This window comes from Centroberyx affinis, unplaced genomic scaffold, assembly GCF_046629955.1.
Source record: "Centroberyx affinis isolate AG114_WGS23_722 - 3 ecotype Tasmania unplaced genomic scaffold, CSIRO-AGI_Caff_v1 ptg000046l_1, whole genome shotgun sequence".
NCBI classification, from domain to species: domain Eukaryota; kingdom Metazoa; phylum Chordata; class Actinopteri; order Beryciformes; family Berycidae; genus Centroberyx; species Centroberyx affinis.
Genome location: NW_027278759.1, coordinates 331,521 through 351,268, shown reverse-complemented (window position 1 = coordinate 351,268; position 19,748 = coordinate 331,521). Strand labels below are relative to the sequence as shown.

General features: G+C 41.2%; 3 protein-coding genes across 3 annotated transcripts; 1 reads left to right on the top strand and 2 right to left on the bottom strand.

Moving 5' to 3' along the window:
* Positions 1–51: 51 nt before the first annotated feature.
* s100a11 (S100 calcium binding protein A11) lies at positions 52–1,241 on the bottom strand. The gene is made up of 3 exons (XM_071518341.1): positions 1,086–1,241; positions 800–965; positions 52–374 (listed from the first exon to the last, which is right to left on the bottom strand). The coding sequence occupies exons 2-3, from the start codon at positions 926–928 to the stop codon at positions 240–242; spliced, it is 264 nt and encodes an 87-aa protein (XP_071374442.1). The 5' UTR covers positions 929–965; positions 1,086–1,241; the 3' UTR covers positions 52–239.
* A 1,434-nt stretch (positions 1,242–2,675) lies between these two features.
* Positions 2,676–13,329, bottom strand: pbxip1a (pre-B-cell leukemia homeobox interacting protein 1a). The gene is made up of 11 exons (XM_071517899.1): positions 13,221–13,329; positions 12,291–12,417; positions 11,346–11,430; positions 11,034–11,101; positions 10,113–10,740; positions 8,344–8,577; positions 7,443–7,466; positions 6,922–6,965; positions 6,621–6,716; positions 6,253–6,433; positions 2,676–6,038 (listed from the first exon to the last, which is right to left on the bottom strand). The coding sequence occupies exons 2-11, from the start codon at positions 12,360–12,362 to the stop codon at positions 4,999–5,001; spliced, it is 2,472 nt and encodes an 823-aa protein (XP_071374000.1). The 5' UTR covers positions 12,363–12,417; positions 13,221–13,329; the 3' UTR covers positions 2,676–4,998.
* A 1,269-nt stretch (positions 13,330–14,598) lies between these two features.
* cks1b (CDC28 protein kinase regulatory subunit 1B) lies at positions 14,599–19,544 on the top strand. The gene is made up of 4 exons (XM_071517950.1): positions 14,599–14,701; positions 14,897–14,964; positions 15,167–15,294; positions 17,768–19,544. Exons 2-4 carry the CDS (start codon positions 14,906–14,908, stop codon positions 17,812–17,814), a joined length of 234 nt encoding a protein of 77 aa, XP_071374051.1. The 5' UTR covers positions 14,599–14,701; positions 14,897–14,905; the 3' UTR covers positions 17,815–19,544.
* The last annotated feature ends 204 nt before the right edge of the window (positions 19,545–19,748 follow it).

The following is a 19,748-nucleotide window of genomic DNA, read 5'->3' as shown; positions in this document are numbered from 1 at the left end:
GGGTAGCTGGATGTCATATAATGTAGTCAATGAACGACAGGACACAAAGGGTTCAAGACAATGGAGCCTTTAATTCCAAGTTCGCTGCATTCAACAAATGGTTAACTAAAGAGTTACACATGTGGCACTGACAGATAAAAGAAATAAAATGCCCGCGAGGTTACAGTTGGACAGCTTAATTCAGTGGGATGGTATTGCACAATCTGCAAAAAGCCACAACTGACAGCGGAGGCAGAGCTCTACTGACTGAATCCCCCCTGCTTGCCCGCCAGTTTTCCAATCAGCTGCCAGAACTCAAGGAAAGTCAGTTCCCCGTCGTTGTTTTCATCCAGTGAGCCCATGAGCTGGTCGATCGCTGCGGGGTCGCTGGTGTTCTGCGGGCAATCACAGAGAGGAGGCCTTGATATGTACAAGCCCAACCTGGTGTCCAACACACACTACTTTGCAAGACTGGACTGCCCTGCCATCTAATGGCTGAGTATAGTACTAAATACAACTGAGATACATATTGGTTTACAGCCCCATAGAACACAGTTCACACTTAATTAAGTTCTTGAAAAGCTGAATTTAGATGGATAAAGATGGATAACAGTGCTGGTAGAACTGCCACATACAATAAAGGCCCCACAGTAACCATATAGAGTGTGAATCCACCGTAAGGATTATGTCTGAATCACACTGCAGTCATATCTTATGTAAACCACTGTAATAAGATATCTGAAGATGCTCAAGACAAGTGATAAGTGAAAATGATAGAAATCAGCTGTAGAAGAGGATAAAATCAAGTTGTGGGATTTACCTTGACAAAGTTAGGCAGCTGAGAGATCACCAGACTGTGGAATTCCTCTTTGCTCAGGGTGCTGGAGGATCCATCCTTACCAGCGTACGTTTTGAACTGAGAGACAAGGGTGTTGATGGCATCTTCCATTGTGGCTTGTGTTGAGTGTGGAGATTTTACCTGGAAACTAAACGAGGAGAGAAATGAACAGCTAAAGACAGCAACATGCATCTTCCGCACAAACGATTAGAAGTGAATCGTAGAATGTGCAGTGTATAATAACGGAGCGTGGAGGCCGGCGTCTCACCTGTTGTGTTTGGTGCTGTTGCAGCAGGTACCAAGAGCCTTGTCCCTCCACTCTGCAGCTCACCTCTCATTATATTCCCTCCATCTCCATTCATGGATGCAGACATCAGCGGAAAACACTCAGACTACCCTCTTCTCCCCCATCCAGCAGAGTATGCTTATCTCAGCCTGATTTCCACCACTCTGGGGATACACATCACATACAGGTACACATATGCCCCATACACACACACACACACACACACACACACACACACACGCAGACACACACACTGCCATTTTGTCCTACAAAGAGCAACTTTGTATTGATGACAGGACAAAACCCATTTCAGTTACTTTGTTTGCAGAGCAAGGGATTTACAGATAGCATCTTGGTCAGGCCACTCTAATCAAGTGACTGAATCAAGCATGACTAAGCAGTAATTAGTTTATACACAACATGTCTCAAATAATAAGCCATTCGAAAGAAAAAAAAATACTGCCTCGTGTATAATTCTGTGAAATTATGTGCGTAAAAATGCAAATCTCTGTGATTATTGTGATTATTACTGTAGCACTGTGAGATTCACTGTGAATGAAAAGTGCAGTACAAATATGATGGGCAGTGTGTGTGTGGAAGAACTGATAACTCTTAGTGAGTTTAAAGCAGTTTAAGGTCTATGGAAGATGAAGCTATTGGAAGTTGCTAATGCTTTAATTGAGTTGTTTCAGGATTCTGCCTCCTCTCTCTCATTTCTCTCCCTGTTCTTGTTTTTCTCCCTTTTCCTGAGATTGTCTGTTACGTAGATTTTTTTTTAACTACTGACCTGTCTGCAACTTAATGTCATGAGACATTGGCACATGGTAGTAATTTCAATAAATAATAATAAATAATACCAAATAATCATACCCTTTAACCTGCCTTGACCAGTTGTCCCTTGTAAAAGACATCCTACATCTCAAGGGGACCTACCAGGCAAAATAAAGGTTGAATAGAGTTAAGAAAAATGTCTCTGCCACCATGTAAGTATACTGAAATGTTTGGGCTATGTCCTTCTGTGGCGACTTGTCTGTAGAATTTAAAGAATGACAGGCTCTCTGTGTGGCTTCAAAGTGTCAGACTGGTGCCAGTCATTACTGACATTCCCGCTCATCAGCATATCTGGTCAGGCCCGACTGCCACACTGGTTAGTTCACTTGCCAGGAAAGTGCTGTGTGTGGGTTCATATCTGTGAATGTGTCAGCTCCTGCTCAGACTATTTCATCACTACTTAAACATTTTAGTTTGGCATCACGGCTGTGACAATGGATGCCTGTCATGCCAACACTTCTACTTCCCTCCAGAGAGGAGGGAGGAGTCATACTCTACAAGTCATACATGGTGAGTAAGGCTGGGTATCGCTGGAAATTGTTTAGCACAAAAACCACTTCTGATACTTCAGATTTGATAGATTATAAATGATTTGTGTAAAATTGTTTTTTTGTCATTTGTTTTTCTAAATGGAATCAGACCAGAATAAACATCAGCAGTAGAAAACCTGACATCCCATTGCATGAATCACTCATTTTGACTTTTTGATAAAGATAGCAATGTTCACATCTTTAATGGTGAAAACTTTATTGAACTTAACACTGACTTGCTAAGAGAGGACATGACTGATGATGGGAAAAATAAGAAATACTCCAAATTTATCAATACATTTGTCCAAGGATCAATTACATGCACATCTGAGACAGTTCCTAAATGATCAGTAAGCACAGAGCCCTTCTGTTGTCCCAGGAAAAAAAAAACTTCTAAAATATTGATTTAACTCTCGTGAATGTGTTTCATGACAGGATTCATATGTTGAGATTAAGTTTGTTTCCAATCCCTTTGGCCTAAATATAAACCCACAGTTGTTCTTCTGTACATACAGCAGAGAGGACAAAGTTTAACAAAAATCAGTTCAACACTTTATCTGTAAACCCTCTTACATTCATTCTCTGCCCTAAAAATAGCAGTAAAATCGCAAGTAGTGTAAACTAATGTGTTTTAAGCTTGCAGAAGCAAATCAATTCAACTTTTCAAACACGTTTTGTCCAATTTAACATATTCTAATAACAAAGGCACATAAGCAGTAGCTGGCAAAAAAGCTTTTGAAAACCAAAATAACTAATAACTTCAACATTTTCACATTCAATGTATGTGGTCTGGGACATGTACACAGTTTGCGGTTCTTCTTATTAAAAATAAAGAAAAAAAAGTTGCAGTGCAGTAACAGGACAAAAAAAAACTTTAAATGCTTCAAATCAGTCTTTTTTTCAATCACTGAAATATATCAACCAACAATCAAAATCTGATGCTTTCAACTTCACATCCACCTAAAGGGGGAAAAGCTTCATGTTCAAATATGAAGAGAACTAATGATGAAGACTGAAAGCAAAAAACACAGAATTCTGAAATATATAATTCTGCCTCTATGGAGTACTGTTACCGTTATAGACTTTGTGCTTTTCTTTTCTTTTCTTCTTCTTTTGTCTTTAGCCTGGCTCATTCAACTCGGAAACCTGAAAAAAAAAATGCAGCAGCTTCCCCAATTTCCCCCTGGGATTAATTATCTATCTCTCTAGAACCAAATTATGAATAACTTGCATGTCAATCTATATAACACTATGATGGGCCGGGTTACCCAGAGCGTTTAGTAGCTTATGGAATCAACCTGCTTACACAGTGAGAGGACAATGAAAAACAATATGGTTTGGTAGTCAATTTCATTTCGGTGTTTACAGAAAATCCATTAAATGAAGCACTATTTGATTCAAGAGAGAGATTGCTGTAGCTCACTAAACTCTCTACGTAATGCTCTGAAAGCTCTGGGATTCCCAGTAATGTATATCACGTGTTGGAGGTCCCCATGGCTACATTACAAAACAATATTACCAAGAACTAGTCGTCTAGAAAAACAAACTTGTAGTGAGAAGTGAGAAATAATTCTGCTGGGTAAATGTAAATGTGTGCGACAAAGTGCCAAAGTGGTTTAGCAGTCATCAATTCAACTATGGCTATCAGTTTGTCCTATTGCTTTTTTGAGCAGCATCGACCTGAACGTGTCAAACTAGTTCCTGGTTGTTCCGCACATCTTCTGTCAACTGACAGTTGGAGTCATAAGGTTCAAACGCTAGTCAAAACTAGAAACCAAACGCTGAGGGCTCTCAAACAGCACTCAGTGTGTTTGCCCTAATCTAATAAAGAGCTACTGACACAGAACTGGTTTAACCTGATCTGAGTCTTATCACTGACAGATCTGGGATCAGATCCTCCTGGATTTGGACACCACACCTGGGGCAAACGGTATCTGCAAATAATCTTAGCATTTGTTTTAACCTGCTTGGAGGAGCAGAGGGTTGTTATTAAAGTATTTAAAAGTCAATTAAATATGCAATATCTGTATTTGGCAACCTAACTGATACAATGTGAATGATGCAGTAAAATCCACTGCACTATACTACGGTACTCCAAGAGGGTTAAAACATAATTATTTGCAAATACTATTTGAGTGGGGTCTTGTTTACTCCATTTTACCGTTTTTTTCTCTCTTTGTGATTTGAATTTACATTATGAACTGCAACATGCAATAGGTGCTGAGAAAATACTATACTATATAGCAGAGGCAAATCCACACAACACGTTACTGTAGGACTTTGCATTGGGAGACATGACCTGACAGAGGTAGGTAACAACAACTAAGTCCCAAATGACGAGTACAACTCTAGCTTATAATTAAAGACTTGGAGGGACACGTTTACGAGAGGCACAACCACTCTGTACCAGAAGCGTTTTCTACTACAATTACAGCTCTTTAGAGGAGAGGGTAGGCAAGAAATGTCCTATGAAACCACCACTTGTGCTGTATCTTGGGGGTTTAATTTTGCTCCTTTCCCCTCTTTGTCTCTGCTTAGGCGGTGGCGGCAAACTTCCACAGGGCTTCTCGCTCAAACTCCTCCATCTCCTCCTCCAGGGCATCGTCGTCCTCCTGCCCCTCGTCCTCCAAAACGTCCGCCATGTCCTCCAGGATGTCCGCCACGTCCTCGGCAAAGTCGCTGAAGAGAACCCTGTTGTGGACAAATACGCCGTCTTCAAAGAACCCCGCAGTCAGCTTCCTGATCTCGTCCTTGCTCCCAGACGCGGATCCTTCAAGCTTGCTCAGGTAGCCCTCCAGCAGCTCCTCAAATTCGGATAGCTCCACTGGGTAGAGCCCCTCCTTGCCAGCACAGTCCTCCACACTGCCGCAGCCCACCTTGGGGCGGACGTTGCGTCTAAGCTTCTCCTCCTGATGTCTCCAGAAGTCGTTGTGGTTGTCCTGGTGGGGCTGGTGGTGGTGGTGCTGGTGCTGATGGTGGTGGTTGTGGCTGTGGGAGTTCTTGGTAGGCCGGCTGTGCCATGGTTTCTCCTTCCTCCTTTCCTCTCTGTCCATCCTGCGCTCGTCCTTCTTCCTCTCCCACTCGTCCTGGTGTTTCCTCCACGCCTCTTTGTGAGAGTTCTGCTTGTGTGACTTCCAGTCCTTCTCTCTCCTCTCCTCTTTGTCCCTCCATTCTCCATCTTTGCTGTGCTTCCAGTCTTTCTCGCCTCTCCACTCTTTCTTCTCCTCTTTCTTCCAGTGGTCCCGTCCGTTATCTTTGCCTCTGTTCCCGGTCCACTTGGACTCCCGCGGCTTCTTCTTCCCCATCCTCTCAACCTGCTCAGAAAGCCTCTTCTGGATCTCCTGCAGGCTATCCCTAACACCCTTCCTGCTGCCTCCGTCTCTCTTCATCCCTTCCAGCCTCTTCCTGCTCTCCTCCAAAAGAACCTTCTGCCTCTGGAGTTCTTCCTTCAGCTTGCCTCCCTCTTTGGTGTCCTTCCTCTCCGCTCGCCCAGCTGAGTTCTGGCTGCTCTCCCCATGTTTGCCACCGGGGCGAGGGGCAGAGGTCGAAGTAGACGTGGGCATATCCTGATTAGCTGCGGAGGAAGCATCACATCAACCTTGTAAAGGCTTTGATAGTAAATTATATAAGAAAAGTCAGAAGGTTATCGCTATGAGGAATCGCTGATTTGTATAACACAGTACCCATATATTCACATTTTCATTTCAATATTAAATGAAAGCAATATGGAGGGGCGCAGACGTTAGTCGATAATAAATTAATCCTTTCACTCCAAGATTGCCACATACCTGTGAGCTGGGTGAGTTCAGTCACCCTCGCCCTCAGGGTCTGTAGCTCTTCCCTCAGGCCAGGCAGAGATGACAACTCCTCTTTCATTTTCGCATTTTCTTTTTCCACGTCTGCTTTACCCTTTTCATCACCCTTTGCTGCTGCTGCCTTCAGTGCCGAGTCTAGTTCTTCTTTCTGTGACTAAGAAAAAAAGAAAAAAGTGGACAAATTGCTTTACAGATAGGTAAGATTCAGGTATTGCAGCACATATCAGACAGTAACTAACACGGTTTACTGAAAATGTGCTGTCTTTGTCATTGTAGAGACTATTAAAACCATGAAGATAGGGTGAAACAATTCCTAGGAACAGTATGATTTGCAGACTGACCTGTAGTTCTGCTTCTAGTTGAGAGATTTGTTGGTTTTCCTGTGTCAGTTTATCCAATAGCTCTTTCATATCCTGTGGATCACCACTAAGCCAGTCCTGTTCAAGGGATTCAAAATCATTGGCAAATGAATAAGAGAAAAATGCTAATGCTCTATCATTTTAAATAATCATATCTTTAGGCATTTAATCTTTAAACTTTCAGGGGGAAAGCATTTCTTTACATATTACTGTAGTGCAGCATATAGTGTGCAGCATGTAACACTGAAAGAAAGAAGAGATGATGTCAGAGATTGTGACAGACCTGGATTTGCTCTCCATCACTCAGTTCAGAGGAGTCGAAGTCATCTGTCAGATAAGAAAACAACAGCACATCTTTCATATATGTCTTACAACAGACACTTTTATTACCACACACGCCTGCCAAGCCTTCTTACAACAGCAAAGGATGCTTTTGTTGTGAAATACATCACTTGTTATTTTATGAGCTCTGGCCTTCCTATGTGTGCACTATGGAGAAATTATTTGGCTAGACAGAGTTTATATTCATTCCAGAAATATGTTAACTATAATACTGCTTGCCAAACCATTTCCCTGTTACGGGTTATTATATCCTCAACTTGGGCACCCTAAATGTCCTCTACGTCCTGCCAAACAATCATAAAGAGCATTATACTACGAACCAGAAAGCATGTTATATGCCGGCCTTTTTCTGCTGCCAGTGCATGGAGAGTCAGACCAGATTAGTGCTTGGCCAAGCTATTGAGAGTTAGCCAGCCAGCGCAGAAGCTCAAGTTGCTATCTAATCTTTAGCACTGGACCTACCATTATCCAGGCCAGAGAAGACACCTGTTGACATAGTACAGCTCAGTCAACAAACCTGCAAGCATACTTCTACAACTGAGAACTGCGAAGGTGCTTATATAATTCACAACTATCTACCATTTAGTGCTGAAATGATTAGTCGATTAATCGATTAGTAGAATGACAGAAAATTAATTGATTATAATTTTGATAATCAATTCATCATTTTAGTAATTTATCAAGTAAAAATACCAAACATTTGCTGGTTACAGCTTCATGCTAAGATTTGCTTGCTATTCTCCATTTCATATCATTATGAAATGAATACTTTGTGTTTTTTTTGGCTGCTGATCACCAAGTAAACAATTTTAAGAATCACTTTGGGATCTGGTAACTTGTGATGGGCATTTGTCATTATTTTTGTCATGTTACAGGCTAAATGATTAGTCGATTAATTGAAAAAATAATCAATAGATTAATCGGTAATGAAAATAATCATTAGTTGTAGCCCTAGTACCATTATAGAATAAGGAAATGTACAGTAGATTGTTATAATTGCTTGACAATAATTTCTACCACAAAGTAACCTACAGCTGTCAGCCAAATGATTTTGAGCTTTTAAGGTGAGTGTGCACCGATTTAGTGTTTTCTAAAAGATGATATGCAGTAGGCATATCAGGCATATCAGGCACAGGCAAAATATATTTCTATGAAAATCTTTGACATGTACATCTAAAAAATATGGAATAACATCTAATATAATAAATAATAACCGATATAATAGGCTGATGAAGGCCTTTGATGGCCGAGACATCATAGTTTTAATTTTACTGAACGAGACAAAAAGGTATTGCATTACTGTGAGCATGAAAACCAGAAGTAGAATTTGAGGAAGATTCGGTTAGTAGCGAGCAGAACTCACCTGAAAGGAAGAGGGAACCTAAGCACAGTAGGACCAGAGCACCCACAATGCACTTGTTCAAAGAGAACCCACGTTTTTCCTCCTTCTTCTCTGCCAGCCTGAACTCCACTTCCTCTTCCTCATCTTCCTCATCTGATGTTCTTGGTCTTGGTGCCTCAAAGGACGACACATTCCTCCTCCTCAGTCCATCATCATCGCTGCTTGTGCCGCCAAAGTCAAAACTACTGGATGGCTCTAAGGGAGCTAGAAATATGAGAAGAGAAAATCAAATCCTGAAAATTTAAAAAAAAATAGCAGGATAGCAAAGTGTAATCCAGTGTAATAATGCATTTGTAGAAAAGGAATGATAATTCTAAGGCTAAACTTAAGCCAAATGTGTCCAGCTGTGGCCTTACATCCACCAAAACAAATCATCTTGAGTTCTTTTGCTACAAAACTGCCAGAACTGGACCTTTTCATATCGATCAAAAGAAGTTTCCAATATGCATAGTCAACAAATCGTCTAATGGCAGACTGCCCAACACAAAATACCAAAACCTTAGTGAATACAGAAACAGAAAAAAAAACAACTCTTGTAAAATGATGAAACAGTATGTAAAAAATGCTTGGCAAAAAGTTAGCGCAGCTCACAGAAATGGATGGCATTTTCTCTCTAAATTACAACAGTAGTAATTTCATGCATGGGGGTTTCTCATTTTCTCAACGGAGTGTATGGCTCCTCATCATACAAATGAATCATATTCCAGTCCCCAGCATGCTGCAGATAAGAAACATGTTAACCAATTCTTCCACAAGAGGATTCTCTCATTTTCTGATTCTCTCAACCTACGCTAATTACAAAAGGGTCAGTAAAACACTTCAGGCAGGGAGCTGCTGTCCATTCCCAAGTCTGACTGAAAGACCAAGATCAGGCGTTTGCCAGACGAGCCTCAGGAATTGTTATAATTTATAACTTTTTTTCTCTATTGTATTTGCCTGTTGTATTGGTCTATAACACTCCTGTCTAGCATTTATATGCTAGATAGGAGGGTTGGCTTTATTATTGTTACTTTATAGTCTTCAAGGAGTTTTTTTTAAGTAATATACAATTGAATTGAACTGAATTGAATTGAAGAAAAATAGGAAGAAGATATTTAAAGGAATAGTTCACTCAAAAATGAAAATTCTGTCATCATCTACTCACCCTCATGCCAGTTGAAACACAGGTGAAGTTTGTCCATATAACACACAGGGAGGTTGCCAGTACAACTCCATAGCAGCCTTCTCCAAAACAACTGAAGTCAGTGGGGACCAGTTCTTCAGAGTTCCAAAACGACCTATATTTACACCATAATTTAGTGCAAATATTAACTACAGCTGATTGATTTGCAACAAATAATGGTGTATAGGTCTTTCTATTCACAGTGTGATTGTTTGGCTGTTTTTGTTTTGGAACTCTAAAGAACAGGTCCCCATTGACTTCTGTTGTTTTGGAGAAGGCTGCTACCAAGTTGTGCTGGCAACCTCCCTGTGTGTTATATGGACTAACTAATTTCACCTGTGTTTCATTTGGCATGAAGGTGAGTAGATGATGACAGAATTTTCATTTTTGGGTGAACTATTCCTTTAAAATGACCCAAATCAGTGTACCTGGACTATCAGGTTATCTATTAGAAAATGCCTCCTCTGAATCTTCCTCTCCAAAAGAAGGATCTCTCTCTATAGTAGATCCACTTCCTGAAATATCATGTATGCATCGTCCTAAATATTCCCGTTGAATAATCCCATACCTTCTTCATTCTCTTTCTCAGGGAGCAGCTCTGTCTCCTCCTCCTCCACAGATGGCTCCTCCACTGCCTCGGCTGAACCAACAGTCTCTGGCAGAGGACTGTCATGGATGGGGCTTTCTGGCGCTGGGCTCTCTGGGACCGGGCTTGGAGGTTCGGGACTCTCCTGGGAGGGGCTGATATCGGCGTCAACATGAGAGGGAGGATCGCTGGCTGTGAGGGTCTCTGTGGCAATGCTAACCTCCGGTTCAGCAGCGAGGACAGGACTCTCCACAGCGGGGCTCTCAGGAAGAGGCCCTATATCAGCCGGCATATCAAGTTCTGGTTCTGCAGAGACAGGGATCTCGGGGATGGGAGGAGCAGGGCTCGATTCAGGCTCAAGCTCAGCCAGAGGGAGTTCAGGGACAGGAATGTCGAGTGGAGCCCCCAAGTCGAGGTTGGTGACAAATGGTGTGGCGCCGAGGTGCTCGTTGTCACTGGGGGAGCTCGTTACAATGTCGTGGATAACCGGAGGCTGACTGTCCGCGTCGGGGTCTGGGAGGTCGAAGGGGTTGGGTGGAAGTGGGCTTGACCGGGTCAGACTGGAGGGGCCGGGACCCTCGCTGGCCTCCGGAGAAGTCTCCTGACACACCTAGAAATAAGGACATTAAAAGGAAACAATTTTTTGCTGTCAAACTCCATTGTAGCTGCGCTGGAATAAGAAAAAATACACCACCAAACAACAAAATGGACCCAGAAATACTATGTACATAATAGCTGTTTTTAACAGTATTAAAGTGTTTCACGGTGACTTTTTCCTTCAATAATAACATTGTTTAATGGTGCTTTATTACCATGGCTTTCAGAAACACACAACAACAACAACAGCAGGTGTGGTTAATTTTAGCTTTGACTGGATTATTGTGTAGTTCATCATGGACCGACCTGATGGCCCTCCTCAGACAGGATTGTTTCTATTGGAATCTCACTTGGCTTGATCTCAGCAGCGGCCCCTGCAATAACATCCACAAAATGTCAAAGTCAAACAGTTGATCAAAACTACAATTTGAAACCACAGTACAGTTTTAAAAGCAGAGCCGTCAATCATTGTACATGTGTACAGTTTATCCATATCATACACTTTTCAGCAGATGTTGGAGCTGTGGCTGCTCTAGGAAAAAAGGAATAACGATACTGAAGATAATAACCCTAAACACAGTGGTTTTTAATGCTGCCATACTCTTTGCTTCTCAGTACCTGCCACTTCCTCAGACAGACTGGGGACGTCCCCCAGGCTCTCGGTGCCGTCGTCCACTGGTCCCACATTCTCAACAGCAGCCTCCTGTGGGGCAGAAAGACCCGCGGAGATCAGGTTCACTCTTTCAGTCACCTTAACGCTCAAAGCAAATCTTATTGGTGTCATTCCCCTTGACATTTACGTCACACTTGCACATACAGCCAACAGAAAATAGATACAGGAAAATAGACAAATAGATACATGCACACATGCATGCACACACTGAATGTACAAAATATTAGGAATATCTCCCTGATATTGAGTTGCGGCCCCTTGCGGACAATTGAAATCAACATTTCAACATGTCTGAAAAGCTTAAAAAACCTTCACTAACTTTATCTACATCTCCTCCTTTGTGATTGGTATAGATTTAATATGGGAAATCAATAAGGGATGATGGCTTTTACCTGGATTCACCTCATCAGTGTACTTCATGAAAATAGTAAGTGTCCCTAATATTTTGTACTTTCGTGTACACTGTACCATGGTGAAAACCCTTGAGACTACAGTAGTATGTATAAAATAAAGCCACACATTCTGCATCCAAACTGGAAACAGCAGTATCTATTTGAAAGTCATAAAAAGTGGTACTCCGCAAATATTCACCATCATTTAAATGCTTTAATCATCATGGTTAGCGCAGGGTTGCAGTTATGACTCACCAGATTTAAATTAAACCTGGATTATATGAGGCAGGAAACCAACCAGCTCCAAAATTAAATCCCCTTTACATCTTTTGTCCGGGAACTGTGACTTTGACCCTTGCGCTAGTTACTATTGGCTGCTTGCAAATGTTAAAGAATCTATAAATTTAAGCTTATGGAAAAATGGAAATATATAATTTGGACAGAAATGATCTAGGCTTACAAGGCTTCAGGCTGGGTGCCCTGGGCTGGCTGTCTTACCTCGGGGGAGAGGAGGGTCCAGCTGTTGGTGGAGGAGCCACTGCTGCCTGTGCTGTTGCTGTTGTCGGACATCGCCCTCTGCAGGCTCAGCTAGGCGCAGCACGGGACAGATTCAGCCTTGAATATTCTGCAGACGACGACAGAAATAACGTCCCTTCAGTGAACAACAGGCCTTGGCACATGCCTTGTGGGAGTTAACAGTCTTGTCTAGCTATGCAACATTAACCTAACTGTAATTTGGGTGATAGTATAGACAACGCTGGTATGAGTAGCCTGATAGCCCAAAAGAGCATGCAAATCTTTCACAAAATGACGAACAACATCTTATTTTCGACAATAATTTGACGATGAATGTGTAAACAGTTGTCTGTGTGGAAACTATGAAGCTGTACAGTTGGGGACAATTCCCCGCATACACGGGATAAAGACCAGATTGCTGTTGCCACAAGTTATATAACGGTGTGGTGGCATCCATAATATAGCCTACTGCAGCGTACTGAGCCAAAGGCTTCACAGTTAGAAGCAGACATTTCTCTTGATAATATCCATCCTCAGTGCTATCTCCAGTCAAACCACTCATTCAGAGCCATCCACTGAATCTGTGTGGCAGTTAAATGACCAAAAATGGTCAAACCCTGACATAAGCAGTCCATTCATCCAGACACGAGCAAACAGAGATTTATACTCACTTATCGACCCCACTGTTTGGGCTAAGTGTCTATATGCACCTCTATAAACCAAAATTAAAGAGCTGTGGTTGTTGTAGCAACCAAAATCAAGGTCCACTCATGATGGTAAACAAAGGATGGTAGCTCAATATTCCCACACTCCCACTCTTCCGCGTTCTCGCGCCCTCCCCCCGGTGTAAGTACGCTTGAAACACCTGTTCGACTCCAGCTAATTAAAAACAAAGATTATTTTTTTATTTACCTCGCTTGCTTACACCTCAATCCCCCCGTTGTTTTTTTCTTCAATACGGTTTGAAGAATGCACAATGCTCTTCCAGTGAACTTGGGAACTTTGGGAATTCCAAGCTGCGTCACAACAACCGAGCCGCGTCTCCTCCAATGGGATTTCAGCAGAGGCTACTTTGCTGCCGCCCTGAACCGAGGCTCAGCCAATGAGATTTAAGTGTCGTGTCAGGAAAACGACGCATATCTCAGCTTGATTGACGCTCGCAGGTGAAAGTGGCAGGTGATGGATATAGATGTTCTTTTTTCAATAGCTTCATGGGTGAACATAACACTGAAGATGCACGCATGTAGGCTGCATATATACTGGGGGGAGAGGCTGCCGCGACCAGCTGTACACTGACACGTCTGCAGAGCTATATTTGTCTGGGACTTGCCAGTGTGGACAGCCCCTTCTGCCTTGTTGCTCGACACTGGCCATTCATTTCATCATCTGCCCCTCTACTCTTCTATTATTAGAGCCGAAGATTAAATCTATTGTCTGTGATAGGCACCTTTGACACTTCTGCATAACTAAAAAGGAGAAGCTCCACAAATCACTGTAATTACAGTGAACTGCTATTATATGGCTCCAGCTACATCATTCCAGACATGGATTTTTATAGTTATGACCATTACATTAAATGATTTTGTCAGGTAATTACTTAACAGAGTTTGTGTCGTATATTTATATTATTATTCAACGTATCATTGGATTTGTTTTCAGAATTTGTATCACTTTATTTGCTTTTAAGAAAGCATGTCTACAAGGATATGTCATCGGTGCAGACATACTGGCAATTTAGTAAGTTGCATTTTTAGTTATTCTTTTGACCAGAGATGTTGATGAATACAACAGTTTACCAACCTGTTAGGGCTGACTTAAATTCAGAGTATACAGCATAGTAAGTAGTATCAAACCGATGAAGTTATATGAAATTGGTATAAATCATAACATTTCTTTACAGAGTTGGTTATTTCCTTATGATTATAACGAACTGGAGGTCATAGTTGCCCACTTTTTTATTTACCACTGTATCCTCATGTGTGTTTGAGCACAGTGTCGAAATACATAATGGAGACTTTGTATTTATATATGATAATACAATCAAAACATCATGTGGGTCATTTGTTACATAATGACACATGGAAGTATGTCATGTTTGGATTGTACTGCAAACTGATACAGTAACCCTTTTGCTGCTACTTTGTTGACCAATGAAGAGGCCGAATGGAGTTTTACGACAATTTCCTGCGACTGGCGGGACCGACCAATGGCGAGGAAGCTCTGTCGATTTATTGACCAATGGGAAGTGGCGAGGGCTTTTTGAACGGTGAAAGGCGGGCTCAGTCACATTCGAGAGGGAAACAAAGACGAAGCAAACACGCCACCGCAGGACTTAGAAAACTGGAATACTTCATTAACTAATACCCGTACGGATATCCCAAGAACCATATAAGGTAAGTATTACAACTCCTCGCACAAGAACAAATAAGTAATACAGGAGTTTGGTGTTAACTTTAGCTACATTGTAATTCACAGTGTCTCAGCTAACGTTAGCTTACTAGCCACTTCCACTTTGCTGAAATCTGCCTTTTTCAGACAAGTATTTAATCTGCCTTGATTGTCAGTTAACATTTAGCCCTTCCCAACAGGTTTTCATCATGTCTCAGAAACAGATCTACTACTCTGATAAATATGACGATGAAAAATACGAGTACAGGTAGGCATGGCTTGTGTTTTATCCAAATATTCACGGAACTGCTGTCAAACAGTGTCATTCAGTAATATCTAACTTACTGACCGAGGTGGCATTGCAGACAACATTTCTCTCCACAGCAGCTATCTTGTCACATGATGTCGTCATGCCCTATTTACTCAGTGCCATCCATTCATCCTTGTATTTCCGCCCTCTGTGTTTTTAGACACGTTATGTTGCCCAAGGAAATTGCCAAGCGCGTGCCAAAGACCCATCTGATGTCGGAGACTGAGTGGAGGAACCTGGGGGTCCAGCAGAGCCAAGGATGGGTCCATTACATGATCCACCAGCCAGGTAGCTAGCTCCCTGACACTGGCGTTTCTAGGCCAGGAGTTATGTATTGGCCAGCAGTTGCCAAAATGATTTAATTTTATTTATTCATACTTTATTTAAAAAGGGAAAGCCCAACTGAGACCCAGGTCTCTTTTACAGTGGAGCCCTGTTAACATGCCATACAGTGGAAACAATAACAATACAAAAACAGTAAAAAGTCAACAAAGGGTATAACAGCCAATATTAATGGTTAAGTTATACTATACAAGTGCATGTGCTCTCTTCCATAATTAAATCAGCCACCAGAGATTTAATGCCATTGTTTCTTCATATTTAAAGTTGATTGGAAGGTGCCCCAGTAGCAATCTAAGATCCAGTGCAATGAGAACTGCATTTCTCAGTAGGACCTATTAATCTAAACTTAGCCAAATCATTATAACTGTCAGCATTGTGGAAATTTGACGCCCTTTGAGAAACTTGTCAGCAGAATCAAACATTTAGAATTCCAATCTGCTTCCTGGTGAAAATGATGTCACCTACTCCCAGGTTTTAATGAATGCTCTGATTGGTCGACGGTATGCATAGTTAATCAGGTGTCCCACAGTCTGACAGACAACAGCCAGGCAGTAGGGCTGAACGATTATGAAAAAATGTCTAATTGCGATTATTTTGACTGATATTGCAATTGCAATATGATTTGCGATATTAGAGGGAATGATAATTTTTACATCATTATTCTCATTTTCATTGAAAAACGTATTAAAATGATTATGGTGTGATTTTTGCGGGGATCTGTACCAAACAAAGATGTTTTCTTAAGTCTGTAGAATATGATGTGTAGGCCAGGACATCTCTGCAGCATGACAATATTTAATTTAAAATGGTATTTTGACACACATTTCACCTTTAACAAATATCGCGCCTCCTGCGATTTGAAAATTGCAGTAGGCCATGTTGCGATTTCGATTAATTGTTCAGCCCTACCAGTCAGCTACTTGCCAAACTAGCCAAAATCTGTGCCTCCATTGTTGCCAAGTGCTGAAGTTCCAACATTGGATATTTGTTCCCCAAAGTTACAAATAATATTGACTTGCAGTGGAAGGTTCAGCTCTGTCAGTCCTACAAGCTTTGTATCATCTAACCATTAAAAACTGAATAAAAAGATGCTTCTTGTGTTAGAAATCAACATCAACCTTTTCCTGACTGAGTTGCAATCATTGCACTGGATCTTTAATATTTAACTTTTTGTACACAAGTCCCACTTATTTATGATGGAGATTCCTGTTTCCCTGTCCCCTTTACTTTGATCTTGTCCTGATCACATGCCTGGCACATAGCAGCCTTAAAAGATTTGGGTTACTTTGGCCACTATGAGACACCAAGCATGGCAATGCATATTTCCTGTTCTGAAACACAAATCTTTTCCAGTTTCCAGCTTGTGCACTTTAAGGCCTGCTTTTTTGTAGTTGTGTAGCTAATGACATAATTTACTGTCTGGCAGTGCCCAGTGACTAAAAAAAAAACAAAAAACCTCACAACTGCTCTTCATGAAGGCTATTTGGACCAGTGTATTAAAACAGTGGATTGAGTATTTAGGTGCATGTGGGAGATGCTGCAAGCACAGTGTTGGTTTTGGTCCTTTAACAGTATAGATGGACAGAAAGTTCCACACAATTACAAATACCAAGATTGGTGTAAGTTGTAATGCTGAGTAATATCAGGTTATGATAGGCGTTTCACAGCGTAGGTCGACTAGTTGACAGTTTCGGTTTTGTCTGTGAACTTTGGAATTGTCAAGGAAACATCATCTCAGTACTTAATGAGATTAGAGCTGCAACTGACGACGACTTTCACTATCTATTTAATCTATCACTTATTTTTTTTGATTAACCATTTAGTCTATAACATGTCAAAAAATGACAAGTGCCCATCACTAGTTACCAGAGCCCAAAGTGATTCTTAAAATTGCTTACTTGGTCTGACCAGCAGCCAAAAAAACCCCAAAGTATTAATTTTATAATATTACTCATTCAGCATTAAATGAGATGTCATGTTTACTTGGAATAGATAGCCAATGCAGTTACTGCCATGTGAATGGATGCAGCCCCCGCCCGCCCACATCTTGATGATGGTTTTCAGGCCAAAGATGAAAGGCAGAAAGCCCATCTACAAACAATGCTAGTGGACGTCTGATATGACGTTAAAACCGGTTAAGAGGTGGTACAGATTAGCTGTGTATCTGGTTACTTGCCTGGATCTGAAACCTTTTGACAGCTTTAATGGCCACAAGCATATGGACAGCGGGAGTCCAGAACCCGCCCACACCCTCCATTCAAAAAGGGACAGATGGGAGTCAGGAGACTAGTCAATTTCCCTATAAGAAATTAAAGTATCACATTATTTCCGTTAGATTTATATATTCATGCACCCATTGCTGTTTTTATTTTTCCCTCATACATATTTATTCACTCTGTTTTTGTTTTCCCCTCCATAGAGCCACACATCCTGCTTTTCCGGCGCCCCCTGCCTGCCTCAAAGTGAGCTCAAGGGAGACTCTCTGGGTCCTGAGAAGATCAGTCCTACTGATGCATTCCATAGATCAACTCATCGTCTAACGTAGGGATCACGCTCTCATATACAGATTGACAAGCTCTTTGAGTGGAGGATGACTTGTAAACCATTATGCAAAGCTCCACGGTTGGGCTGATCATCTTGGACCTGAAGAAGGACTAACCCAGTAATGAGAACAGAGCTGTTGAAAACGGAGTACTTGTTGAAGGAAAAATCATCACACTTCTCTTGGGGAAAAGACTTGTGCATGTGTCGACTGTGACATGCCATCTGCCAGCAACGTTCAAATCCGCTTACACTGTCCTTTCGTATTAACTTCTTCTCTGTCCGTCTGAATTTGTCTGGACGTTCCAGCTTTTTTAGAACAATTGTGATAATGTTAACATCTGGGGTGAGAAACCTGTTGAAACATTGTATATCTAACCCGCTGTATTCTGTGTCATGCTCCTGGTCACAACACAAGCCAGATAAAATAGTCGGATCCTGAATTTTGACTCTGTGAAACATCAAAATAAGAACTGCTGTTTTCGGTGTGACATGTCGCTGCTCAGTTTAAATGACACTGTAACATGGCATATAATTTTACCATGTGCATGAAAACCTGCATCTATAATGGAGTCCCCCCACAAACTAGTTTTGAGTCCATTTCCATTAAGAGTGTATTACAATAGGTTTAGCTTATTTTAAAACACTCAATCTTTTTGTTGGAGTCATTGATTGTACCGATGAGCTGCTCAATATTTATAAATCTTATGCCCTTTCTGAAATAAATGTTAAAACTTTTACACTTTGATTTGTGGTGTTTTTCAGCAGCATTTGAGGCTCATAACTGTAAATATTCACAAGGGGAACTTGGCATATATAAACCAGAGCAAAAAACTGGAGCGTGACAGTCTGTGATAGCAGCCACTGTCTTATTGCTAATTAACAGATTCATGTACTGCATGACGAGCTGCAAAACATAATGCATGACACCCACACCTTACAAAATAACCTTTAGATTACCATGAGTATATACCGTGTATATATAGACCGTTATAGGGTTTTAACTCTCATGTACATAACACATGCCACCTTTTACACTTTTTATGGGAAGTACCTTGCACTGCAGTACCAGGAGTACATACAACTTTTGCATGGAGGGCTGTAGTGAGAACAAAACCCCTAACACTGTCAGTGTGGCAGTTTCATATTCTACCCTTTGAGTTGCACAGAACTACAAGATTACATCTTGCACTGTGATAAAATCACCTTGTGTGTACCTTGGTATGCCGTTAAAATTCATTGGGTTAGTAAATTGTAAATTGTCTCTGTGTTTCCAATGAAATAAGAATTAAAAGAAAAAATGTACACATGCCATTTGAGACCCTTTAAGCTGTTTTTTTTCAAGTCTGTTTATTTTTTCTTGTTTAATAGACTGGTTATGTATACAAGTAATCTAATACACTTTCATACTGAATGTCAGTTTCCTAGATCACTGCAGTCTCTAATGGTGTTAACGTCTTGTAAATGAAATAATGCTGAAGTTTAACAATTCATCAATTTGCTGGGGACCCGCTGGAACCCCCTCAAGGACCCCTGGTGGTCCCCGGACCCCACATTGAGAACCACTGTCCTAGATCACTTGTCTGTATTGGGAGAACATACAAGAGGGACAAGGACGATTATTAAAATGGGCTACTGGCCTCATCATAATAAAGAACATGAGATTATGTGTGTGGCATTAAGTTGTTTTGTTGTGCATGTTTGTTACTAATAACAGCCTACAATTATGACATATACTGTTGTATGTTTAATCATTGAAATCAGAAATATAATCTTAAAACAGGAACTCTCCACTTGCACCTCAAATCTTTTAAGTGTTGCCAATAATGTCACACTTTGAGCCATAATGTGTAATATTC

Excerpts from the sequence above, each read along its gene's own strand:
- s100a11 (XM_071518341.1), bottom strand. The coding sequence starts at position 928 with ATGGAAGATGCCATCAACACCCTTGTCTCTCAGTTCAAAACGTACGCT. Across the intron at positions 375-799 it reads AGCTGCCTAACTTTGTCAAG|AACACCAGCGACCCCGCAGC; the intron begins GTAAATCCCACA and ends GATTGCCCGCAG.
- pbxip1a (XM_071517899.1), bottom strand. The coding sequence starts at position 12,362 with ATGTCCGACAACAGCAACAGCACAGGCAGCAGTGGCTCCTCCACCAAC. Across the intron at positions 11,431-12,290 it reads GGACCCTCCTCTCCCCCGAG|GAGGCTGCTGTTGAGAATGT; the intron begins GTAAGACAGCCA and ends TCTGCCCCACAG. Across the intron at positions 6,434-6,620 it reads AACTAGAAGCAGAACTACAG|TCACAGAAAGAAGAACTAGA; the intron begins GTCAGTCTGCAA and ends TTTTTTTCTTAG.
- cks1b (XM_071517950.1), top strand. The coding sequence starts at position 14,906 with ATGTCTCAGAAACAGATCTACTACTCTGATAAATATGACGATGAAAAA. Across the intron at positions 14,965-15,166 it reads GATGAAAAATACGAGTACAG|ACACGTTATGTTGCCCAAGG; the intron begins GTAGGCATGGCT and ends CTGTGTTTTTAG. Across the intron at positions 15,295-17,767 it reads TTACATGATCCACCAGCCAG|AGCCACACATCCTGCTTTTC; the intron begins GTAGCTAGCTCC and ends TCCCCTCCATAG.